We start from the raw sequence: 27,092 nt of genomic DNA, 5'->3' as shown, positions 1-27,092 counted from the left end.
GTTTCATTTGGGGCTTTTTTATGCCTTTATTTTAGAGATAGGACAGTAGATAGAGTCAGACATCAGGGAGGCAGAGAGTGGGGAATGACATGCGGCAAAGGAGCCACTGGTTGGATTCGGACCAGGGCTGCACGCCTGGAGGACCATAGCCTCCGTTTATGTATTATTACAGTACATGGGGTGCGCACACCAACCACCAGGCGCCCCTAATGTCAACTGTTGTAGAGGGTCATTAACGAGCGGGAAAATGTTTAAGAAATTATATTCTATTTATTGATTAAAAAAAGTTTTATGTTAATTATGTTCTAAGTGTTCTATTCCTTCTGGCACTTTTACAGTGTTAATAAAATATATCTTACAGACAAAGTGTGCCTCGGTCGATACAACATTCATCATCACGGAGGCAAATACAGAAACAATTCTAATAAATGAGCTACAACATGGAGAAGCTACAACATGATGTGAGAAGACAAGAGAAGCTTACACAGTGAGTTATCAGCACAGAGGACCCAAACCCAGAACCCTTACATGAAATAAAAAATGTTTTCTGAACTGTTGGCCTCGTAAACTAAAGAATACATACAGCAAAGTCCACTCACAACCCAGACTGGATTCTGATGTTTGCTATCTTATGAGGCAGCAGCACATCTCCATTTACTCCAAATGGCAACTTGTTATTGAAGTGACAGGACCTAGACCAGTGGTTCTCAATTGGAGGGTCGGGACCCAAAAGTGGGTCGCGGAGCCATTTTCAGCGGGTCGTGAAAATGTGACTGTGACTGGGAAAAAAAAACAGTGTCAAAAAGTCTATGAAGCGCTCTTCAAACATGTTGGTTTAGTTCCATCGCTTCGTTCCATCACATGTTTTGTACCATCTGAGGTCCAAACTGCATTTTCATGAAGGCGTAGGTGGTGGGTCCTAACGCTAGGCAAGTTGAGAACCACTGATCTAGACGTACATATTAAAGGGCTATCCTCAAGTTTTTCACCTGGGATGTATTTTTTGTGTGCATGTTTTGGGGTCTAAATGATGAATTGGCTGATAAAATGTGTTTGCTAATGCAGCAGTACACTCCTTCTCCTCCTCCTCCTCCTATAGGAGAGGCTATGTACTGATGTTTCATCAGCTCAGAGGCTTTTGCTAGTCCGACAGGCGGCATCTACATCTACTGGGAACTGTGACAATAATGCAAAGTGACAGAAAACGAGAGGGTTTCTTGCGAGATGGTTCTGCAGTGCCGCCAGTCCCCGTTTACATTTACACATTTCTGTCCAAATAATGTGACACTTAAGTGACGGAAACTTAACTAACACAACTGAAAACTGTCAGTACCTCAAGCACAGCCAATCTACACGCTCCTGTGAGAATCGCACTTCCCCTGTAGCTTTCTCAGTTGCTGGGCAAACAGGAGGAACCTACAGGTGGAACTTGTTCTCTCACAAAAAAAACGTCTCAGTGAAGATATTTTGAGTGGTCGGCAGATTATTAAAAAATGTTTTTTACTGTATATTCCTGCAACCGACCGGCTCCCGAGCACGTAGATTGGCTGTGTGTGGGACATCCTATTGGTCGTGTGGATTATTTATCTACTAATAAAAACAGTTTGACACATACTGGTTAATGAAATACTTTTTTCCTAGGATCACAGGTGTTTGTCTCAGTGAGCACAGATAACGCAAAGAGACTGAGTTTAGGACTAAACAGTGGAACAACTTAAACACAATAGAAATAAAGTGAAAGTGAAATAATAAGCATTGTGGATGTTTTTTTTTTTCTTCCAGCTGGTCCTTTTGATGCTCCTGTCAGCTTGTACAGGTGTTTAATGCAGGTATACCTACAGTGCAGGTCTAATGAGTATGTGTGCAGCAGTTCAGAATTGAGCAGAAGCACCTGCAGTGTGACCACAGCCTGTCCCCGTCTCCTCTGTATCGTCTCGGCTGCGCCCACAGTGTGTGACCTCAGCCGTCCTGAGCGCTGTTTCGTCATCAGTCCTCTCTGTTCCTCCGTGACGCCGCGTTGCACACACTTTCCTCCACACACACACACACACACACACTCTGTTACGTGTAGACGCAGGAGGTCATGCAGTCGGCCTCGGACTCAAAGTTGTTCCTGTTTCCCTCGCAGCCTCCGAACCAGAACTGAGCGCAGGCGTTGGCCACGGGGTCGTAGTACCACCTCATCACGTACTGACGACAGGGACCGGGGTCCAGAGGCTGACTGCACCCCTCATCTAAAGGACAAGAAGGATGTCTTGAAATGTTTGGCCTCAGTTTGCAGTGTTGTTAATTCATCTACATTTCACTGTTTGAACAAGTAGATAGTTGTTTTACCTGCATAGAACCAAAAAAAGGCCCCTGAGATATCATAGGACAACCTGGGCCATATATGATCCGCGCCCGGTGGTTCAAAAGTAAAACAACAGAATTCAAGCTTTGTGATTGGATAAGCTCAAGGGCGCTTCGGCAGTGCTCTCCAGCCACCAGACCATCTATATTATGGTCCGCGTCGGGACTTGAGCCGGCGACCCTCCGATTCCCAACCCAAGTACCTACAGACTGAGCTACTGCCGCCCCCAAAACCCTCAAAACGTTTAAGTAGGATCCATAAAATCAGAATCATTCTGATCCCAGCAGAGGTCTGGATTCAGACTGGATTACAGGGACAAATTGGTCAAACAATTCACTTTTACATAATAGTGTGTGCATGAAGAATCACTCACTAAGTATTGATAGAAGTGGCATATAATTGTTTTGAGAATTTTTAACTGACAACTAGAAACTTCAGTCATCGGGCCGTCAGAATTGGCCGTTAGAACAGGGGCAGACTCCTCCTTTCAAATCAAGCTCTCATTGGCTGTTCAAGGGTGTAAAAAGTGCATATTAGGCGGTAATTAGCCGAATGAGGTGTCAGCGAGGTAAATCTGAAGCCATCTGTGGATCTTCATGGACGTAATGTGATTAAATCTTTCTCTGGATTTGGACTGTGAGGACTAGTTTTTGGTGGAGTATTATGATGGGGAGTTAAGTCAAGAGACTGTAAAAATCGTAGTTTGTTCGTTGGTGGTCTGACACATTTTATTGCAGTTACTGGAAGTAGATTGACTCATCAGTGGAAATGATCAAATGTATTCTAAAGTAAGTGACATGAATGAGAGTTGGACTTCGGAGACTCTAATCTCTGCGTGTTTACCTGGCCTCGCTGAGTCCGTCAGAGGGGGAGCAGCAGGAGGAGGAGGGCTGACTGGAGCCTGCGTGCTCTCTGCCTCGTACAGTCTGGCGCTCGGAGTCTGAGGACCCATCACCGAGCTCACCCCCGGGCTCTGCTGCCCCAAGCCACCAGAAGAGACAAACTTCCTGTCTGGCAGCTGGATCCAGGGATCCACCGACACGTCCGAGTCAATCAGGTTCTCGTCGACCCGCCCGGACTCTTGAGACTGTGGGGTCACTTCATCCTGGAAAAGGAGCCGACAAAGTAAACGCTGAAGTTAGTTTTCATTGTAATATTTCCAAACAGCCGAACCCCAAAGGCCGATGAATACTTGTGCAGTGAGTCTGAGCTGATGATAAAGTGGCTTAAACTGTTGATGTATACCGTGTCTGGGTTGCATTGCATTTTGTGTGTGAATGGGTGAATGACAGCCAGGTGTAAAGCACTACATAGGTACCAACCTAAATACTGTATTATAGAAGATGTTTTTAAAAAATCAAACTCGTTACAAGTGAAGGAAGCCCATAAGTTATTATTTATCCTGAGTGGCATCCCGTGTTTCCATGAAGGAATTGCTGAGTAATGTCATCACTTTAGGAGTAAGCACATCACATTTACAGTTGAGATGAAAGGCAGAGCTTGTTCGATTTCCTCGCCCAGGATCGATATCGAGACGCCGCCTTGTGTAGAATCCGGTCGCTTCTTCACAGGTATTAAGACAGTGTTGGGAAGACGTGGCATTGTGTCTTCCTGCTCACAGATCTGACTCAGTATTTGGATTTCTACAGCTGCAAAACAAAAAGGAAACAGAATTGGAGAAAATGTTATCGGTTGTCTACATCACATGAAACAAAAGGCAAAGAAGTATAACAGCTGACAAGACGACTCCAAATCTAAATTGATGTTCACATTTTTATGTTAGTGTTTGGATTGGCTTTGATAAATTCTCACTAACTCAAAGCTTGCAGGGGGTGGAGATGACATGTGAGGAGCTAAACTAGGAGCTGACTAAATGACAAAGAAAGACTGCTTCATTTGGTGGCATGGAAACAGACTGAAACAGCTGCAAGGTCATTCTTGGGTGAAAAGTGCACCATCTTAAAATATGTGCAAAAAAAAAAAAAAGAGTTCTTGTTTTTGTCCCTGACAGGCTCCGATTGTTATTCTTAGGGCGCACTCACACTTCGCAGTCTGTACTGTGCCCGAGTACATTTGACCCCGAAAGTCCAGTTCGTTTGACGAGAGCGAGCGCTCCGTATCGCGCTCAAGCACGGTACTCTTCCTTGGCCGTGGCACGGTTGGAAGAGGTGGGCTTCGGCGTGACATGGTAGCCCACGCCCGAGCTCAGGCACGTGTACGCAATGTGGACATGATAGCCTAATCGATGCGCCTTTCCCTCTTGTCAATCAATAGTGGCAAAGGGTTCACTGCTCTACAATGTCGGCAGACTCCATTGACAAAAATAACAATTTTGACTTTGTAGAATGCTGTAGTCCCTTTTTTTTTTGTCATCTTGCCGTTAATATACAACATCGCTTCTTACTCTCCATCCGTTGTCCAAAAGTGAAGCCAAAGTAGCCCTGTGACTAGCGCTAACACATGGAGCTGGTGATGTCATTCGGATCAAAGACATGCGACAGAAGACAGCTCTCTGGTTGAACCGCAGAAATGACAACATGCCCCCACCAACTTCATAAATCACGTCAACGTAAAGCTAGTTGGTTATTTGCAGTGAGACGGTGTTTGCTTACTGGGAAGTGACCTGAAGTCATCGATGAGGTACACGTGCTCTTCATCAGGATTCGAGGCGATAGCATTCATCTCAGCTTTGAACTCTTCATAAAAATGGGCGGTACTGCTCATCACGCCGATGACAAACATCCTGATCCCCTCCGCGTGGGCCTCTGTCGCCGCTTCCTCAAACTGCATTTGGTCACTGGGGTCCGTTTGCCCGTCTGTCAGAACCACGGCCACTTTCCTCACACCGGGCCGCGAGTGCTGGAACAGCTGGTGGGCCCGATGGATGGCCCTGCCCGTGAAGGTGCCCTCGCCCAGGTAGGGCATCATCCTCACCGCAGCCTTCACTTCCTCTTGGCTTAACTGCTGCTGCAGACTCACCACCACCCTCTCCACGTAGCTGTAGAGAACCACACCGATTCGAGTGGCCTCTTTGCTCACCGACATCCGGTCGATGACAGCATTCACAAAGTCCTTCGCCAACTCCAAGTTTTCTGGTCCCACGCTCTCAGAGCTGTCGATCACAAACACCAGCTCCAGAGGACTCTCTCCGCACCTCATCCCACAGCCTGGATGTGAAACAGAAGAGATGGAGTATAACGCTTCAAAAGCAAAATATGAAAAGTTACAAAGCAAACTTCTATTCAAAAAACACAGAAGCACAAGGCCAACACATGCTTCTTCATCCCTTCAAAACCTCAGCTCAGACTCTTCCTTTAGTTTATTTGATGCATACATTTTAGTGCTTTTCATAAACACTGGATGGAAACATAATTTCCAATACAAGCAACACAAAACACATCACCCATTATCACAGCTTAAACTATCACAGAAGAAGATTAAATGTGTCATTTACCACAAATCTCTTTTATAATCCGGATGACTTCATCTCTCTGTGTGAAGAAAATAGGCTTTAGGTTAGGAAATAATGTATTTTATCGTGAGATAAATGGATAAAGCTCGGTGTTATTTGTTCAGTCAGTGTACTCACTGTTAGGCCAGGCTCCCCTTTTTCTCCAGGATTCCCCTGTAAAGTTCAACTCAGATTATAAAGTAGAATCCTACCAACCGGATGTGACCAGCAGGAATCACCAAACAGAAGTGTGTGTGTTTGATATGTTTAAAGGCAGAATATGCGACATTTTAAACATAAATATAGCAAAAAAAATCAAGTATATCCTCTATAAATCTCTGAGTCGTGACTGTCTACAATGACGCGCGAGTCCCGCTGTCTGCAATGTTGTCAGAGCCGTGTTTACATCATGTTTTGACCGGCTCCTCCCCTTCTGTATAAAAGCTGTTTAACTGTTACAAGAGAAAACGAAGAAGAACATACTCACTGCTTATTTGAATGACACATAAGTGTTTTTAGATCACAGTCATTTTGTGCAAATTTACATGCAATGTGTAGCTACCAGCTAACTAAAGAGCGCTAACATTAGCCTGCTAACACAACAATGCAGCTCAAGACCATGCTCGAGACGAGGACAATTTTGTCCGCCGCTTGCGCACAGTGCTAAGCGCTTAATTAATGTGCGTTCCAATTTGTGCAAACGTGAGGGGTTGGAGGTGTCCCGCTGAAGGACAGCGGAGGATTCAGTGTGGACGCGGAGGTGTCGCCAAAGAGCAGTTTGTTTTGGTTTGGGCTATCGATGATAACCAGCATCATGCTGGTGCTCAAGGGCGACATCTACTGGATGAAAAGTCAAGCAGTCTTCCTTTAAACTATATCATGATAACTTTGCTGCCTAAAAGACCTTTTTGTGATTGTTGTGAGAACATTGTGAAATCCCAAGATATTATGGAATTAAAATAACGCTCAACCAAGATTTAAAAAAAAGTATTCAGGATAGTTCTGGCGGTACAAAGGCAGAATCTTTCCCATCTGCATCTACTGTAAAGCACTATGAGACAACTCCTTTTGTTTGCATATGTGCATTACATTACATGTATCACCTTGTCTAACTGTTCATCAGAAATAAACGAGTGCATCCTAATGACTTTAAATTGACGAATCCATCAGCATCAACATGGCTGATCGAGTCATTTCATAAATTGTATCTACTGTAATGCGAACCCAACTCCAACCTGCCGTCTGTATCATCCTCTGTAGGTCTCACTCGACGTGCAATGAGGAAGCTGTGTCCCAGTTGAACAACAATAACCAGAGAAAAATACAGCAATGTTACCATCTGTCCTGTAGATCCAGGTTCTCCATGGTCCCCCTTCTCTCCTTTCTTCCCTCGGTCTCCAGGAATGCCTCTATCACCCTGAATATGAAAGTGGTCTTATTTCAGCTAATTTGGAGCACAGATATTTCTATTGAATTATGCAACAGCTGATGTAACAAATGGCACAGTAGCTGTTTGTACCTTCTCCCCTGGATGGCCATCCCCTGGTGCCCCTCTAGGGCCCACTATTCCATGATATCCAGGCTCTCCCTGAGAACAAAGATGGATGAATTGGTAACTTAGACAAGGGTGTCGTCGGCATATAGACGTATATTAAAACTGTCCAATCGATGGATTGAAAGTCTCCAGATCGTTTAATAGGATAACATCTAACGAGGAGACAGTGGCCATCCCTGCAGGACAAGATAATCAGTCTATAAAGCAAGCGCTTGACAAGAAAGACTTCATTTTAACAGGCAAGAGACCCCAGAGCCTGATCACTTAGAATGATTAGTGGCTGAAAGTGGCTCCAAAAGTTGCACATCATCTCCTGCTACCTGCCCTGTCTCAGGATCGTATGCGTAGAGTACATCGAGGTCATGATCATCAGGAGTTGCAACGCCCTGCGCAGTTTGCTCTTCCTTTGCAGCTGAATTTGGAGAGAAGCTATCCGCACTGTAACTGCGCAGAGCTGTTCTCTAATGCTGACAGATCACAGTTTTGTCCATGAAGATGCATCACTTGCATCCTTGAAGTGAGTCACAGATCCAGACCATCTCTATACATGCGGATGAAGAGTCAAGCTGCCGACAGTGCAGGATGTATTCTAATACTGTAACAGTAATATTACAGTAATATTAAGACTTTCATTGCAGTTAATACCTACTCTGAACACACGTTCATTTTTCTACTCTGTGTGTTGCTGTCATCGTAGGTGTTTGTGAAATTGACGCTTTTTGCAATGAGGCTGATTTGCATAGAAAGGGGGCCCATTCCCAAAACGACTGCAGAATACTCACAAACAGTAAATGCACACAGAGATGCTGCTTGCTCTGCGGCGCAGTTAGATATTCATTTAACCCCTTGCAGGTGTCTTGTGAATTAGACGGTGGCTTTTTGACTCATTTGCACACGTTTAGCGGGTGCAAAATCTGTGCAATCCTTTTATTAATCCGGCCCTCGGAGTGTTAACTTCAACCACAGATGGGTGCTGAATCCTCAAACAAAAATATTGAACCATCATTAGGAATCAACATCATCCTGGATTTGTCATCCTGTAGACAACCTGCAAGCCTTGTTTAGTGTTTTCACGTCTACCTTTGGTCCTTGGATGCCCTCTCCTGGATGTCCTGGAAGGCCTGGAGATCCAGGCTGCCCCATAGAGCCCTGGAAATACAACACATGCAGACACATTTTAAGACTTATTTCAATATGATCAACGGAGAAGATGGTTTTAAATCATCAATCATTTAACTACCATTCGTCTTGTGTACATAAGCACTGACCTTAGGTCCATAAAGTCCAACTCCAGGAGGACCTGATGGACCTGGTACCCCAGGTAAGCCTCTGTCACCCTGAAAAACAACACGGACAAAACAACTCTTACTAAAAAGAGTTTCAACTGACTTTCCATCTTATGTTACCCACTCTCTGTCTCTTAATATCTTATCCAGATCACAAACACATGTCATCAGGTTCCCCTCCAGTCAGTCCACATGTCCTCCTTTAAACTACACATCCATATCCCACATCAGGAGGTCATACTGTCAGTGTGGATGCTGATGTTGTACTTTTTCTCACTCTGTTCAGTTGAATGGCACTTTAGTCCTCATGAGCATCATCAAATGCCCGTCATGTTAGCTTTTCCTCACCTTGAAAACCCCACGAAGCTACACTCGTAACTCACCTTATGTCCGGGTAATCCTTTCCCTTCAGGTCCCATCTCTCCTTGCACTCCTGGTAAGCCAGGCAGACCCTAACGTGAAAGAAAGACAACATATATATTCATTCTTATGCAGTATTTCTGAGGATGATATATTTGACACATTGAAATACATTTCCTCTCACCTGTGGCCCCGGCAAGCTATCTCCCTTTATTCCTGGTGGCCCGACAGGTCCAAGATTTCCCTTATTACCCTGAAGAGGAACAGTCAAAATACTGAGAGGAAATACTTCAAGAAAATGCAGACTTGCTCAAATATATTAGTACAAAAAGATAAATTGACCTGCAGGTCAGTATACTGCAAATGTGATTTAAGTGTGATCTCAAGATGAAGAAATCTTCAAGCAAACATTTTCAGGTGCAAAGTCCTGCACTATGCATCAGTATACTGCGTGTTAAATGTACTTCATACTTTGTATCTTAGGAGGTGACCATTGAGAAAATATGTGAAATGAACTTGTATGACACTGATGCAAAACGCTCCTCAGACTTGCAACATGTTCACTGATCTAAGGTGTTAGATTATGTGAGTTCTACTCCTTGGTGGATTTACCTTTGGCCCCATTATTCCAAGTCCAGGTTCTCCTACAGGTCCAGCGAGTCCAACAGGCCCGAGATCTCCCTGTGAAGTGAAGAACGAACGAAACCTTTGTGTTAATAGACTCTGACCATTGACAGCACTTCTTGGTTTTTAAACTGAATCAGAATCGGCTTCATTCGTCAAGTATCGTGTTCACATACAAAGAATTAAACTCGGATTTACAAGGCGTCCTATGTGCAGATGTGGATACACAATAAAGCACTGAATTAATAGTTCAGTTAGGAGTGCAAACGATGATTAAATAAATATAACATATCCGTATAAAGACATTGCTTTTATATCATTTAAACGTTGTATTCTGGTGTACAGCTTGTTTAGGTTCATAGCTTTGTGTTGATAAGAGTTGTCAGCTGAATTATGTGTGTGTGTGTGAGTGTGTGCATGAAAGATTTCCTGGGAGTCATCACCTTTGATCCTGGTAAGCCACGCCCAGAAGGTCCAGGTAGGCCCATCATTCCCGTGCTGCCGGGTTCCCCCTGAGCAAAAGAATCAGCATCATGTCAGACTCTAACCTGACCGCACATCAGCACTTCTTTTCACACAGTTATGACTTGCTCTGTCTTTTACTCAGGCTCATTACGAAAGGCAAATACACCAAAATATACGAGTCCACTTAGAGTCCTTGTTTGTTCAAGTACCAAGCTCTACCACTGAGCCACAGCCGCCCAGCTGATACTGAGCCTGTCAACTCAAGTTAATAAAATTGGCACATTTTGCCTGAAAGATCACGCTACAGTTTGAAATTTGAAAAGTATTTTAGATGCTTTCAATTACTCTTCAGAGCCAACCGAGCCAAAAACCTCTTGAATCCTCCAAATAGTAAAAACCTGACCCGATCTTTAACATTGTGTGGGACTCTGACAGCCATTCAAACATGACCTTAGCTAAACGCCTCCAGTTCAAACCTGTATTTAACATACCTTAGCTCCAGCAGGTCCAACTGGGCCAGGCGACCCCGACAGCCCCCTCGTCCCACGATCACCTCTGTCGCCCTGTGGAAAAAAGAAACGAAAAAGATGACGTCACACAGCTCAGCACCTCTGATACAGTATGTTTGATTGAGAAAGCTCATCGATGTATGTGCCTTATAAGGCCTTGTTTAAGACTTCATACGACAGTTCAGTTAGTGTGTACAGGTACGAAAATATCTAATCTGAGTTCAGCCAAACCAAATGTTAGGGCAGCATAAACAAAGCCTATTTATTATCAAACACTAAGGATATCGTCTGAGGACACGCAGCAGCTGTAGCACATCTGATTACCTTTTCTCCAGGGATACCTTTCCCAGGTGCTCCCTCGAGGCCTCGCAGTCCTGGCAACCCCATCTCCCCCTGCAAACAGAAACAGTTTCCAGTGAGATACCGGTTCAGGTGCCACGACCTCACAACCTTTTTTAACGTCTTATATTTTCTGTTTTTTTTTTTTTAAAGTGATGTGCGTTAGTAGATGTTCCTGCCCAGACACCACAGATGTTAAATAGCTTTAGCTCTCATGTCTTGTAGGTTCCTCGGGATTGTTGGTGGGGACGACCTGTTGCTATGGACCGCCGACCCCCCCTCCCCTCTGTTTGTCCCCATCCTTCTTCCTGCATCCTATCCCATCTCCCCCCATCCTATTTTTATTCTCTTTTGTAAAGTGTCTCAAGATAACATTTGTCATGAATTGGCGCCATACAAATAGGGATTGATTGATTTTGCGCTAACTGGTCCAACATGGCCCCAACAAATAAGCTAAACAAACAAAAAAGGGAGTTAGGGATCGTCATTGTTTCTGACTCGTATGAGGCCTCTTCATATTCAATGTCTTTTCTTATCGACATATAGAAAGTACTTAATTGTTCTGTAATTGTGAAAATACCTCAATTCTTTAATTCCTCATTGGATCTTCTGAATAATAAATAAATAAATAAACCGTCCTCAGGTGACTCACCTTTGGCCCCACAGCTCCGTCCTCACCAGGAATGCCCGGTATCCCAGAAGTCCCGTCAGGCCCCGGCTCCCCCTGGAAAATAAACATCCCAAGAAGTCTAAACTTTCTCTCTCACTGTACTTGTTTTTTAAAAGTTTCATTTAAAGGGATTCGGGTGGTTCTACCTTTGGTCCTGGCTCACCAACCCCCCTGTGTCCCTGAGGTCCAGACTCTCCGGGGAAGCCCTGGTCCCCCTGAGAAACGAGACGGATAACCTCAGATTCAAGGATTCAAGAATAAAACTCAAAAAGAATCTCTGTTTCTGAAACTCTGCTACTTACCTTTGGTCCAACTATACCCAGTCCAGGAGGTCCTCTGGGACCAGAAGGCCCAGCTGGTCCTTGATCCCCCTAAAAGCAGAACAATCATAGCTTTTCAATTGAATTTATTAGAGTCCGACCGATTAATCTGCTAGCCATGAATATCGGCCGATATTAGAATATCATGTGACTGTCAGTTTGGCTAAATTTATCTCCAATATGCGTCGATAGTACTCAATTTATTCATCAGTCAAAAAACATTTAATTTGAGTTTCACTAGCAGTTCTCTTTCACCAGCAGAGGGCGCTATATGGATTACAACAAGCATGATCACTCTCCAGTCCAGAGTGTCAAGCGGTGATGCACGTACTTTACAGTTAAGCAACCATCATGTCTTCATTATAAATCTTCTCCACAAGTGTTTGAAAACTGTATTTGAGGGATCAACTCAATAAATGTGTATATCTATCTATCTCTAAATATCAAAGACAGATCTAAGAAAGATATCGGCCGACATATCGGTATCAGATTTTTATTTCTCCCTTATATCGGTCCCACATCGGTCGGGCCCTAGAAGTTACAGAACTAAATGGATAAAGAGGTTAATATTGTTATATCAGCAGACAATAAGGAAGTGAGGCATTAGCAACAATCTCCACTTTCATTTGAGGTATTTAAGCTAGGAGTATTTGGCTTTGTAAGGGTTTAGGAGTACGTCTATTTCAAGTAGAAAAAAAAGGCATAACAAGAAAATTGCTTATGACAGCGATACCTTTGGTTGATGTAGTTTAAAATATGAACACAATGGAAAGTAAAATTTCCCTACCAGATCTGATTTGGTGAAAATTGAAGAGTATGCGAGAAATGTGTTGAACCTACATCGCCAATGAGACCACAATAAATAAAAAAAAACAGATCCCCTTTATTCACCGCTACAGATTAATGACATTATTATTTCTTCGATCTTTAAATCATTTATTAGAGCTTGTTTTTCCCCTTCATAAGACTACTTGAAAGACTGATTCAGAGTGTAAGGACTGATTCCTACATGTACAGGACACAGAGACATAAGGCTACACAAACAGGGTTAAGTGAACTGTGCATTGAGGTTTATACAGAATCCAGAATCTGGAAAACGAAGTGAAACAAGTTCCTAACGGTCTTACCTTTTCTCCTTGGATTCCTGCTCCTGGAAACCCCACCAGACCCGGCAGCCCCTGGGCTCCGGTGTTTCCCTTTAGAGTCAGACAGGTGAGAGGTCAGACAGGTCATCCTTTATAGCTCCACATATTCTCAATGAAATCCAAAGTATGTTTTAATAGTCAAACGTACCTTTTCACCTTTGTACCCGAGTCCTGGAGGTCCACGGCTTCCTTTAGGACCCTCGTAACCCCGGTCACCCTGCAAGAAGCACACGAGGAGTTAAAGAACAGGAAGCTGTAGACAGATTGTGACTCATATTCTTTACTATTCTTTGAGTGAGTGTGTGAAAAGGACTAAACATTTGTTTCTCTTTATGTTTTAAAACACTAAGATGCTTTTTTTTGGTCTGAACTGGGTGATTGGTGTTTCAAATGTTTCCCCTGTGCACTGACGACCATCTTAAATGAAGAATCAATCAACCGAGGTGTGAACCAAGCTCGTCCTGGAGCTCACCTTGTGTCCTGGAAGACCTTCACCGGAAAAACCTGGAGATCCTTGCATCCCCTGTGGCCCTGCTGGACCCTTGAAATACCAACACAAGAACAGAAAAAAATGTGTCATTGATGACTAATATTTGTCTTTTCTGTTTTCTAGATTTCTCTTTTTCAAGACCAAAATTAAGAATCAGACCAGTTTTAAACTTTTGCTTCTCCATTTATGACCACCTACAAGAAAAACAGCTCATATTTCATTTTTGTATTTCAAAGATCCACTAATTTTTCACTTTATTTTATCCATTTCTGAACTGAAAGACCATTGTCATTGAAAATGTTGTCATTAGCCCAAAACAGACTGCTGTTTCAAGCAGCGATATTTACTCCCCTTTTAAAGTTTAGCCTTCAATCTGAAAGTTGTGGAGTAGTAATGGGAGGATGAAGTGACCCCCCCCCCCCCCCCCCCCCTCCTCCTCTGTACCGAGGTGTAACAGAGGCGAGACAGTTTAGCGGCGCCAGTAGAGAAGTGCAGCGCTGTGTGTGTGCGTGCATGTCTGACTGTGTGTGTGTATGTGGAGCTCCTGCTGTGCCGTGCTTCAGAAACGCAATGTGAATTCACAGAACAGGACAAGAATATTTCACCGTCGCAGAATCAATATGAATGTACAGAGACGTGATGACAGCTCAGCTTTGTCAGGGAAAAGGGAGATTGTCTGTGTTGTCATTGTCTGCACTCCAGTACAAAGGATTGAAAGCTAACTTTAGCGTAAAGGGTTAATCTGTGTTTTCTTGAAGGTGACCCTACATTGTGGATTTTTTGAACACCTATACACATTTGAAGACATTTTTTTGTGATTAAGTTAGAGTTAGTTACATTGATATTTCATCATAATGTCTTTAATAAGTCCCTCGTTTGAACTGCTGTAGTGAGGAGTAAGTAAAAGTAAAAGATCAGCCATGTGTACTGGAAATCAAAACAATTCAGTGTCAATCCTCTATAAATCTTAAAGAGCATCTCTTATCAGAGCAGTTACTGTACTTTCACCCAGTTTTGTTACTCACCGGGGCGCCTGGCTCACCCCTGCCCATCGATCCAGGAGGCCCCGGTCTTCCTTGGTTCCCTTTGTCACCCTGAAAAACAAGATTTTAAAGATTAAAGATGAACCTCAAAGACCACAGGACACACAATTTCCTTCAGCAGATTAATCCAACTTAAATTTACCTTGGAACCAGGGAAGCCAACTCCATTATCTCCTGCAGGTCCAGGTGCCCCCCTTGGTCCTCGGTCACCCTTTCAGAGGAGAAATTAAAAAAAGAAACTTACAGACGTTGATAAAGCTGTCACTTGTGTACAAACTGATTTAAAGCACGTGTTTGAATCTGGTCTGACAGTGTGCTCACTTTGGGTCCTGACGGCCCTTCTGGACCCTGGTCTCCGGATCCTCCGTTGACTCCCTAAAACAGACGCAAAACAATACGGGAAAGTGAATAAAGGTGCTTGCGCGAATAATAAACATGCTGTTTTTTTTAAAACAAAAACGTGGCGTAATCACGACTTTTTGTGTCATGTGGCTGAAAGATATGTTCTTGCCCCTTTGGCAGATTATTTTTCTTTAAATATTTTTAGCACTGCAGGCCTTATTTTTATGGGTTAGCTTTGAGTTGTTTTGGTTTGGTGGTTTAATGGAGTCTTGAAACTGCACATGTCATGTCTGTGTGTATCACCAGCGATGGCAAAGTTAAGGGGGGAACCTTGACACTGTCACCAGAACTGCCTACGTTCCCACCACATTAGCCCAGCTTCCCTCAGAGACCGGCACCTGTTGGTCATGGTGGGAATCTCGAAACAGTGAAAGAGTTAAACTGCACAGGATTGATCATACATGGTGCACATAAGGAACAGAAGTCATAATTTATACAAATTAGGACAGGTTTAAATGAAGCTCTGGTGATAGGCTGAGGCGGCTATAAGAGATGAAAATGGGTTGTGAATGTGCAGTAAATCAGCAAGCTGACCTCTGAGGAGCATCTGCAATCTGATTGTATTTTAAAAGCGTACGATACAAAGAGTTGGTAATAAGTGGAAACTAACCAGCTGACAGCTGAGTGCGCTAAAGAAACATAAAACAGTCATAACACAATCAGACCTTAAACTGTCAGAGACGAGGAGAAGTGATGCAGCAGAACCAGAGATTGCTTCTTTTATTATTTAACACATTTTCCCTCCTAGTCAAAATCTTGCACCGACGTTACCCATAATGCACCACAAGCTCCCTTGGAGCCACAAAAGGATGCTGCAACATGTATCATTAGAACAATCCCACACCAGGAAACACACTTTGATGAATGAAATAACTGGAGTTTCCCTATAATCATATTCAGAATCTGACTTCACTTTTAATTAATTTCTAACCAGCTAAGTTGAGACCTGAGCATTTTCCTACTTAACTGTCAATCATACATGATAGAAATAGAATATTAAACCTCTGGCTGCTGAGCTGTGACTGCCCTCTGCTGGACAGGAGAGTAGTCATCCTTTATTTACCCAACAAGGGGAAATTACTTTTGCATGCTTCACTCACATAAACGCATGCACAAACAGGATCCTTTGAACATGCACTCTCGAGAAATGCCAGAGTGAGGTGCTGCACATGAGAGAGTGCCTGAGCAGTTTGGGGTTCAGTGCCTTGCTCAAGGGCACATCAGCAATGGTCAGGAAGAGAACTGACCCCTCTCCAGTGACCACACTTGAACCACCATCCCAAGTCCCTTCAGACTGAGCTCATTGCCGCCCCCTAAAACGTGTGACTCAAGGATGTGAACATCTTCTGCACGAAGCATGGAGAAAAAAATTCATCCGACAAAAATGTGCATTCTACTTCTTGAATCATTGTGTCTAAATATCCCCAAGGCTGTGTGGGCTGTGCAAAAGTGTCATTGTGTTCCTACATGTTTTTATATTCTTTTACCTTTGTTATCTCATCTCTCATGCTTTGTTTTTGCAGATCTTGTGCAAAATAAGGCTAATGTGCAATATATGTTGTGTTGTCTTGCGTTGGTGTGTGCCTTTCTGTTTATTATGTTTTTCTATTGATTTTATTGATTGATTGGAAGTGGAAGCAGCACTTTGAGTCTGAGAGAAATTTCCCCGAGCGGACAATAAAGTGTGTCAATGAAACTTGTGAGAGAGAGACTTTTAATATAATATGTTAATCATGTTAAGAAGTGGTGTGTCGCACATACTGTAAAAGATGTAAAAATTGAGATTATGATCACTTCTGCCTCGTGTGTGTCTAGTTTCATGGGAACTGGCGAGGAATCAGAAGGACGTTTCTGTTGATCGGCAGCGCTGGAGGGGGCAACAAGCGTTTAAGAAGAGAGGGAATGTATAACATGTGCCCAAATCCTAATCCTCTGGGACAACGTCTGCTCTAAAACTACAACCGAACATTACAGGCTTGGATTCCCCCGCTTTAGAAAGGCTACATTGGGAGGGGGATAAGACCTAATCCACAGCTCACATTCCTCGAGTGCAGAGCGGGAGACGGACCCCGAGTGTGTGGCTCTCACTGCAGCCACGATCGTTTGACCACACACCCATTCAGATATGAAGACACATTAAATACACATCTCTAATAAACGTATACACTATTATTTCTATAATCTACAACTATAAGGGCCACGTTGATGACAAGAAAAAAGTCACAATATTATGTGAATATAGCGATTCAAGTCATAATATAAGAAGATTACAGTCATAGAAGTATGAGAAAAAGTTGTAATAACGCCAACAAATTTGTAATCCTTTAAAAAAAGTTGCAATATTTGAAGAGAAAGAAGTTGTAGTGTAAGGCTATGGTTAGCTTGTATGTTTGTTTTATTCAGGCTGATATTAAAAGATACCTAAGGAATCATTTCTGAAATTATTATGACGTTATCCTCGTTCTACTTTATCCTGTTAATATTTCCACTTTATTCTGAAAATCTCAGATTTGTTTTGTCTTTACGGCCCTAATATGCCAGAGAGATAAACCGACCGAAGTCCTACGCTTAACGTTTTTGTTTTGTCTCAGACAGATTTTTATTCCATGTTTCTGACAACATAAGAGAAAGAATCACTACGACGATAAACCTTTTTGTTAAAGAAGACGCTCTCAAAAAACTGGCAACTGACAAAAACTGTCATTTTTTACCCTCAGAAAAACAGCTTCGAAGCGTCGTATAGCGGTTATGTCACGCGCCCAATGTGCAGAGGCTACAGTCCTCCTCGCAGCATCCATAGGTACAAATCTGACCTCAGCCCTTTGCAGCATGTCATCCCCCCACTCCCTCCTCCCAAAACTTCCTGTCTCTCTCTTTACAGCTGTCCTCTCTAATAAACACAAAAAATCCTAAATAAATAAATATAACACTTTTAGAAAACAGGTGTTGTAAGTTTGTTTGAATTGTGCAATTCTGCTGTTCCAGTGATTTTGAGTCAATGCAAAATCATTTTTTTAAACCTCTCAAATTAGTTATTTTTTTCTTATTACAAGGCATTATGTTGCAGCCATTACAGTCTTTTTATTTGCCTCGGGCTGCGGCACAGTTATGGAGCAATTCAAGTCCTTTAGACTTAAAAATTGAGCAAATTTTGCACAAAAAAAAGACAGATTAATAACCCTGCAAAGGTAAAAAGTTTAAAATGTTACCTGCTCTCCTCTTTGGCCTTTAGAACCAGGAGGTCCAAGTGCACCCTGAGGATAAATAGCGATATATTAAGGCTTTATTTGCATAGTGTACTTAGCAGAAACATAAAGCACAATAAACAAATGAACCCGTTTGTGACACCTACTTGTTCTCCCATTTTACCCGGGGCACCACATTCCCCCTGTTCCCCCTGAAAAGTAAAAGCAGTGAGGACACAGTATGAAGCAAACGTCTCATCTGAGCACCGAGCGAAGTCAAAGTGGAGACGTTTTTAATCTGAATCTTTTAAGAACCAAATTCACGCAGATCTTTTAAACCGCAAACATACCAAAACTGGAGGCTTTTTCTTTACAGTATCATACCGTATCTCCAGACCTGGACTTTTCTGCAGCACCCGTTCATCATAATAAAGTAATCATAAAATGTCACGTACCTTTTCCCCTCTGTTGCCTTGTCGACCCTATAGAACAGGAAATGCATTTTAGTGAAATTGGCCTTCACTGGATATCAAACAGTTAATCATCACCGGACATCATGCTACTCCATCTTTCAGACCATAGACTGTAAATATGAATGGATGAAGTCTGAGTGACGTCAGCCACCTGTTGTCTGTATCTTACATTCAGTATATGTTTCAGAGCATTAATATTTAGCAGTAGCTGCTTTTTTTGCTCCTGAGCTATGCTAAGCTAAGCTAATTAGCCCTTGACTTGTGACCTTATTGCAAAGATAATGGTTTTATTTTCAACTTCCTTTTCCATTCTTGGAGAGAAAGTGACTTCAGTGCTTTTGCAAAAAAAATGTTAGTTTGTTTTCTTCATGTTAGAAATAAGTATGACCAGTTAGAATAATTAGAGACGGCCATGAAGGTGATTGGGGAGGACTGAAAACCTCTCCCTCTAGTCACTGTATGAGCAGGCTGATCTCAGACAGGCACAGAGAGTAGCAGGTAACTTTCACATCCTCCACTCTGAGTGTGAGCTTCAACCATCTGCCAGACGACACGGAGTCCGCCAATGCAAACAGAATCTTTGTACCCACCTCGATCTAAGTTTTTATAATGTTTCTTGAGGCTGTAATTGTAATATCTTCATTGTGCATTGTGAATTGTCACATCATGACCATCGTGACAGAGGGTGTCAGTCTTGTCGAGTCATATGTATCATTTCGGGGCTGCCTCCGACTGAATACCTTCACTAGTGAATGAGCTGAGCAGACCAGGAAGCGTCACCGACCGTGTGTTGTTAAGCTCACAAACACGGCAGTGAACACAAACACAACTGCGCCCCGAGCCAAGAGAAACATTGTAAAGAAGACCAGCTCGTGAAATGATGGCGACAGACTTTATAATGTCCCACGCAGCCGGCGACGTCGACCGTCCTCCGGTTGATCGGCTCAAAGTGTGCTCGCTTGTGTGTTTTGTGTTCTCACACGTTCTTAAAATTGGTTAAGATTTGAAAATCATCTAGTATGTAGCTAAGTGTTTAAATTGTAAAGCACTGTATTTAAAATGTTCAACAGAATCTATTTGGAGCTCCTTTGATGCGTAACACAAAACAATGTAAGAGTAAATTCAACTCAGAGTAAAATGGCGGCATGAGAACCTTTTAGCCATGAGAAAAGGATGAGAAAAAAAATATTTGATGATTACCTCGAGGCCCTCCATTCCTGGTCGTCCATTAATTCCAGCCTCCCCCTGCAGTGACCGAGCGCAGACAAAACATCACATTGAAACGACACTTCGTGGATTCTTTCTGTTACCTGGATTACTGACACAATTGGAGACTTACGCGGGATCCCTTTGGACCTGGAGCTCCGTCGGACCCCGGCTCGCCTGGTTTCCCCTACATGAAAGTAAAAGGGAGATTGTGTGAGCGGAATGAGAATATTTGGGCCCCTTTTCAGCTTTGATTCAGTGTGTGTACAGCGATAGGTGAGGTAGGTCATCCTCAGTGTGCCCTGTCTGTGACCCTCTCCAACATAAACCTCGTCCTCGGTGCAACAGGTTCTCAGATCACCGCAGCCTCTCTGTTTGTTCACGTTTAATCTTCCGTCCTTGACCTTTGCTTCGCTCCGCGGGACCTCTCGTCAGCAGCACCAGCAGAGAAAGCAGCACTTTCAGCCGCCCCTCTCGCCACCTGCTACACTTGCCTTGTGGGAAACATTTCCTGCTCTTTCACATCTTTTCCCTGTAGTTGTTTTGGATGCAATCCAGTCGCACCTGCCGAGGGAGGCCACCAGCCCGGCTGCTGAGGCTCCCTCAGCTGTGCAGGGATAACAGGCCGCTGTGTGAGGCTTACAGGGCTCTGGGAGGCTGAGACAGCGGTGAGCTGGTACACAAATAATGTCACTATACCAAAAGGTCTGCAGGGCACTGGGCCAGGAGCTCCTTCAATACTTTAATGGAATATGGAGCGAGATTTTAGACGACATTTGGTGCCAACGTTTTTTGTAGTTTACCTTAATTTTACCAGGAAAATGTTTTCGTTGAGACTAAAGAGTCCCGGCCAAGACAGCAGCTTAAAAGTTTCATACAAAGAACAAAACCATAAACTAAAATCACATCAATCAACAAATCAGCGGAGAAACACATCCAGTGTTCATTAAGAATAAAAGCAGTGCAATGAAATATAGCCTCCATATCAGCAAACAGAGATGTATCAAAACATGCTCCAAACTCAGAGTCCACTTGCTTATTTTTCAGCCATTCAAAAATAATACAGTTCATTTGTGACATAGCCATAAAAACTTTCATTCAACTTAATTCCCCCGTACTGCTCATTTAGTCGTTGCCCTAAGCAGACGTGATGGTAGAAAAAAACACGCTCAACTCTCTTTTAACTTAAAACAACTTGGTGCTGAACCCCCGAAAAATGTTCAAACAAGAAAACCAAAAAGGGCAGCTCTCCAAAGTTGTATTTTAAATGCCACTCGGATGTTTTGAGCAGACGCTCTTCTCCAGCGTGTAACAGCCTCTGAAGAAGAGCGTCTGCCTGAAACGCCCGCGTCACATTTAAAATACAACTTTGGAGAGCTGTCCTTATTGTCTTTCTTGTCCGAGCAGACGTGAAGCATATTAAAAATCAGCTTTATTTTTCTGAGTTAACGAGATAATTATCTCAGAGTTACGAGCTGCTTTCATTTCTCAGCACAACACCGGCCGGCGCCTCACGTTATGCGAACGTGTCTTATCATCCTGACTTATTTATCACGTTATCTTGAGATAACGACACAATTGTTTTCTCTTGATAACTCGATGATTTTCTTGTGATCTAGAAAACAGGTTGTGATCATATTGTGCTGCCGTTGCCCAAACTAATCAGGTAAGTTCAGACTATTTCACTCTTTGTTTTTTTCTTTTGCAAATCTAAGAGTGCAAGAAAAATAAGTTAAGATCTCTGGGAAATAAAACAGAAATGATTCCTCATCACAGGGAAACAGGATTCTTTCACATGTACTGATGCATGTCCACTTGTCTTTTTCTTTTTCAAACTTCTTCATTATTTCAATTTTTTTCATTGATTTCTAATATTTCTCAGTTTCTACTGTGATATTTTTCATTTTCTATTTCTTTGTTTAATCTTTCATGATATACCTACTGCTGCCATTAAAGTTCTTATTTCTCATCTGTTAAGTCCTTTGTGGAGGACTTTGGGCTTCATGTTTGTATGCATGAAAAAGTGAAGCAGAAGTGTGCAGGGAGTCGGGGGATAATCTTGTATTGCTTATTACTTTTCAAACTTTATGCTTCTTGTTGAACTGTTGCATAAAAGGGACGTCACACCAGAATATCAGCACGGCTGTGATTGGGTCGAAGACGATGATCGCAGCCGTGCTGATAATCAGAACTACCTCTGGTGTGATGTTGCTTAATAGAAGTGTAGTACAATAAGAAGGAGGGGACGTTAATACACTCACCGGTGATCCAGGGTAACCCCTCTCTCCCCTCTCACATGAACACGTCTTTGTCTGTGGGCACTGCGAAAAACAAACAGGCAAAGAGTTGAACGGAAGACAAACGTTCAACGATGTTCATGGAAGGCGTGTCAATGTTTGTCTTTTTGTGTTTTACGCAGCTGATTAAAAGCAAACAGGGTCCAAAAGAAAACAAAGACAGAGATGATCTTTTGAAACTACTCACCCGAGTTCTTACTATGAGGTTCTGCAAGAAATCAAAGACAAAGAGAGAGAGTTACTTATCGTCCCGTCCTGCAGGAATCATAGAAATCAAACTTCAGAGACTCTTATGCATCATGTAAAGTCCTTTTTTTTTATGTTTTAAATGTTGCTTTTACCTTAGATATAATAAATGGACTTAAGCTTGTAGATTTCTTTTCTAGTCTTCTGACTACTCAAAGCAGGTCACACCTACACATTCACACACTGATGGTAGAGGCTGCTGTGTAAAGACCATCAGAAGTAACTATTCACTTTTATACACGTTAACACGCCGCTGACAAAGCAGAAGGGGAAACTTGCGGTTAAGTGTCTTGCCCAAGGACACATCGGACATGTTGCCGCAGGAGCTGGGGATTAAACCCCCGACCTTCAGGTTGAGAGACGACCGACTCTACCAACTGAGCCTCAGCCGCCCCATGGATGAAACCATTCCACATGTGAGAGCATCAAACTCAGATTATTATCATTTTGATATGACACTGAATGAAATGAACTCACGATCTATCTGCAGATTTATGTTCTACTTTTTCCTGTAGAGGTCTGAATCTATCATCATCAGACTGAATCAAGACTACAGGCCAAACTCAAAGGAGACTCACCAGTTCGTTATAGAGTTTGTCGTCCAGGTTGCTTTGTGTGAGGCTGAAGACGTGCTGCTGTGGGGGGGCGCTGGCAATGGATCGGAGTTTAGTAGTCATGGAGTTTAGCAACCAAATCTCTCTGGACACATCCGACAGCCCGATGGTGAAGACCTCGATGTTCTGCTGCTTTGCCTCAGCAGCAGCCGTCACGGCGCTGGGGCTGCGTGGGTGGTCCATCCCGTCGGTCATGAGCAGCGCCACCCTCAGGCTGTTGGAGGACGTTTCGCGGCTGAACACCTGCGTGGCGTTGGTGATGGCGTAGGCGGTGTAGGTGCCGTGGCCGATGAAGGCCATGGAGGCCACGCGGCTCTGGAAGACGTCCACGTCCTGCCAGTCCCTGAAGTTGTGCTCGACAGACACAGTGCTGCTGTACTGCAGGGCGGCAAGACGCAGGCGCAGGCGCCAGCCAGCCGAGTTCAGCTGCATCAGCTTGGTGCTGAAACGCAGGACAAAGTCCTTCTGCTGCTCAAACACCAGAGATGTGGCTTTCTCTGAGCTGTCCACGATGAACATGATCTCCACCGGGCACATCAGGGCTGAGGGAGGGGGAAGAACAGCAGCATGACATTCTGAGAGAAACCATTTAGAGAAGTTTAAGGCTGCAGGTAACTCGATGTGTTAATAAGGGCTGTCAGCTTTAAATAGATCATTGTGATCGCATGTTATTTTGTCCCTTTAGGCTCACCGTAGATAATCGTCCTCAGTGTCTCCCTGTAGTCTCAGTGATGTAAAAGAAGGACACTGCCGCATCTTTGAACGTCTCATTTCACTTTAACAAACTCTCAGACAGCTCAGCTGACGAGTCCAAAGTAATATCCACCTCATGACATCACACATTGACCTCATGACATCACACATTGACCTCATGACGTCACACATTGACCTTTGTTACCGTTCCTTTGAGCTGTTTGGCGTCAGCTTGTGATCCCTCACCACTTCCTGCTTCTGTGCTTAAGTTCAGGTCCTAACCCTCCAACTACTAGGCGGTTCTTAATTTATTTCAAAATAAAAGCACGGTTGATTTCAATCAGAGAGTAAAATGCAAAACAGTACAAACGTTCAAAATAAAAGCCTAAAAAGTTTTATTTTTAAATGTGAAATAATTTTTTCAAACATGTGATTTAACTAATGAAATTTAGCTATTAAAAATTGTAATCATTTGAAAGCCCTAATGTTTATCAACATCAATTCTACAAAAGTACTAGTCTCTGCTGGTCCAGAAAAAGACTGCTTCAGCCTTTGGTTTGAGTATCTTGATGACAAAATGTCTGAGTTCAAACTAAAAACCTGGCCATAAATCTTCCCCGTCAGTATCATCAGATACTTTCAGCTCAAATAAGAGCTTGAGCTCTGGGTCGAAACGAACAGTTTGTACCAACGTTTTGGGGTTGCTTCAGCTTCATTTTGTTGCTGCAGAACAATCTGTAGTGGCTGCATTGTAATCCTTGAATGCCAGTGTACACTTACTTTTGGCCTGATTGATGATGATCTGGTTGTCATCTCTCTGGCCCTTCCTCCGTCTCTTCTGACACCTGACCGGGCTCCACAGAGTCAAAGTGAGGATCAGAACCTTCAGGATCCACCGCAAAGTCATCGTTCAGTCCTGCTGCTCAGCCTGGATGTACAAGGTATGAATATAACAGAAGCATCACGGTTACATTCTTTTCTCTATGCACCTTTAAAAACACATCGACTGTCCGTGAAGCGTCGCTCTGAAGCAGAGGCTGCAGTGATTTCATACCAACACAAGGGGGAGACACTTGGCTCACACATCACACATTTGAGTTCCTTCAGGTAGACAGGTTTATGGGTCAAAAAACTCAGGTATCTGCTCCGTGTTACAGCTGCTGTCTGACATTATATCACTGTAACCTTCACCTCTATTTGGCTCATACTAGTGCAGGTACTATTTATGCTTTTCTAATACATTTACTGATGCAACAACTTCAACATCCCTACTATTACTACTGCTGATATTAGCTCGTTCACTTTCTATCGGTGGTTAGTTTCCCTTAATATTTCTGCAAATGTTTGACATTTCATTCTTTTTTATACATATTGTATTTCCTAAATGTTATATATTTTACGGTCATTATTTCTTAGACTTTATGGTCCACATGGGGAAATTCCTCTTCACAGCACGGTCTCTGTCCAAAACGGACAATTCCCACCAAAGACCAGCACACACACAAAACACACAAGTACAAAACAGAGCTGAACAACAATCAAGAGTTCCCTCTCTGGCCTGTCCAGCGAGGCCGTTTGTTCAGCAGGGATCAGGCTTTTCCTCAAGGCGAGTCCTTCTGCACCTCAGTGCTCTGTACCTCCGTCCTCACCTGTGCTCTTTTTCATTTCTAATGTATCTGCTTTTCTGTTTTTTATTCATCATCTAGTAAAGTAGGTAACGATATTCTCAAAGCTACATTTGAATAGAGCTGTAACTTGAATGATTCTGGTCGTACTTGAGGTCATCGTGGACAGTTTTGCAGATCGATAAGCTGCACTGATTTATGCCAGAATTGGATTATTGTGTCGATGTGATCAGGTTCATTAATTTTCCCGCTTCATAATTAAATGTAAATGCACTAAAACATCCTGTGTGGTGAGTTCATCCCTGAGTCGTACAACAACAACAAAAAAATCATCAATCAACTTTATACCACAGTAAACCTTATATGGGTTACAGAAGGTATCAATACTCTTAAATATTGGGATTTTATGATTTCATTCTTTATCTATTGCAGAGATCAGTGTTATGAGGCATCATGCAAACATTTAATCACTCACAGATACAGGCAAAGGTTGAATGATTTGCTCAGATTTCATAAAAAACGTGTGCGTTGATGTTGGATGTGACAGAGACTCACCTCACAGGGTGATTACAAACTCAGAAAGTTTCCCTCCTTTTTTAAATATTTAAATCACAGATGATATGTTCATTATGGTGTATTCATGTTTGTTAACCTAGGACTGTTTTCCTAAAATCATATTGCAACTTTTGCAAAACTACAACATATTGCAAACCACTATATTGTGATATTTGGTCATTTAAACTTCAGTTCAGCATGCAAAATGTCAATCATCACCCCTCATCACTACTATCACTACTCTATAACTTTACATTCCCAGAAATTAACAAGAAAAATATCAGCTTCTTGTAGGACTGTTACTATAACTAGCTTTATTTAAATGCTGCATTTACACTGTGAATACCCATTAAATACTTTATTATAGTTTAATTCCTAGAACTATCACTACCCTTAACTTCTGGACATACCTGTAGCCTGCTATCAATACTTGTAGTTTGAACAGTTTTATTTTGTATTATACCACAGAATAACAACTACCACTTCCAAACAATACATCTCATATTTAAAATAAAGTCATCTTAAGATTTTCCCTGATTAATAAATTCCTAGATGGAAGTTCCAACTATCATGTTTAAGACTCTTCACCCCTCATCACTACTACTCCTGGAAATAACAATAAAATGTCAGCTTCTTGTAGGACTGTTACTATTACTAGCTCTACTGGAATGCTGCTTAGCACTGTTAATGACCATTACATACTTAATTACAGTTTAATTAGGCCTACTGTGCTTTTGGACATACCTTTACATGGTAAAACTTCTATCAAACGTCACAAATGGCTTGCATTTTTGGTGCAAAAATCACTGCTACCAGTGCTATAACAACTACTACTACTGGATATAATTCCAGTTAGTATTAAAATAATTATAATAATATCATTCTAGTCTAGCAATCGTAGATTTAACCCTGTATTTCCCTTGATTCATTGTTTTTTTTTACTCATGAAACAGAATGATTTGTTTTTTATTCTTCTGATACATCTCACTTTTCTTTAGGATATTTCAAATAAAACATTAATCTTCAAAACGGAATAAAAGTAAACTAAATATAAACGTATGATAAACGTACCTGTGTGTAGATGAAGTCAGAGCTGCAGGTTAATCCATCAGTCAGAGCAGCAGATTGTTTCACTGTGAGGCTGCAGAGACACTCAGACACAGGTCCACTCAGACCTGCAGCAGCTCTC

The 27,092-nt window shown here is 42.6% G+C and overlaps 3 protein-coding genes across 3 annotated transcripts in view; 1 reads left to right on the top strand and 2 right to left on the bottom strand.

The window, feature by feature from the left end:
• ngly1 (N-glycanase 1) overlaps positions 1–19,002 on the bottom strand; it is a 281,389-nt gene extending 262,387 nt beyond the window's left edge. The window contains exon 1 of the mRNA XM_061059160.1: positions 18,988–19,002. The gene's annotated coding sequence lies outside the window, so the exon portion shown is untranslated. The remainder of the gene's footprint in view (positions 1–18,987) is intronic.
• The window catches only part of umad1 (UBAP1-MVB12-associated (UMA) domain containing 1), a 177,867-nt gene that overhangs the window by 127,361 nt on the left and 23,414 nt on the right, over positions 1–27,092 (top strand). The gene's annotated exons all lie outside the window — the stretch shown is intronic.
• Positions 416–27,092, bottom strand: col28a1a (collagen, type XXVIII, alpha 1a). Its single transcript, XM_061059159.1, has 35 exons — positions 26,975–27,092; positions 24,504–24,651; positions 22,995–23,572; positions 22,358–22,378; positions 22,135–22,194; positions 20,007–20,060; positions 19,868–19,912; positions 18,650–18,676; positions 18,362–18,406; positions 18,219–18,263; positions 14,929–14,982; positions 14,750–14,818; positions 14,590–14,658; positions 13,547–13,615; positions 13,223–13,291; positions 13,057–13,125; positions 11,912–11,980; positions 11,756–11,824; positions 11,592–11,663; positions 10,925–10,993; positions 10,583–10,654; positions 10,070–10,138; positions 9,615–9,683; positions 9,187–9,255; positions 9,026–9,094; positions 8,625–8,693; positions 8,437–8,505; positions 7,321–7,389; positions 7,138–7,218; positions 5,940–5,975; positions 5,805–5,841; positions 4,963–5,517; positions 3,830–3,999; positions 3,194–3,455; positions 416–2,234 (listed from the first exon to the last, which is right to left on the bottom strand). The coding sequence occupies exons 2-35, from the start codon at positions 24,628–24,630 to the stop codon at positions 2,062–2,064; spliced, it is 3,549 nt and encodes a 1,182-aa protein (XP_060915142.1). The 5' UTR covers positions 24,631–24,651; positions 26,975–27,092; the 3' UTR covers positions 416–2,061.

This window comes from Labrus mixtus, chromosome 16 (assembly GCF_963584025.1).
Source record: "Labrus mixtus chromosome 16, fLabMix1.1, whole genome shotgun sequence".
NCBI lineage: Eukaryota > Metazoa > Chordata > Actinopteri > Labriformes > Labridae > Labrus > Labrus mixtus.
Note: the sequence above shows the minus strand (reverse complement) of the source record. Positions and strands in the feature narration are given on the sequence as shown.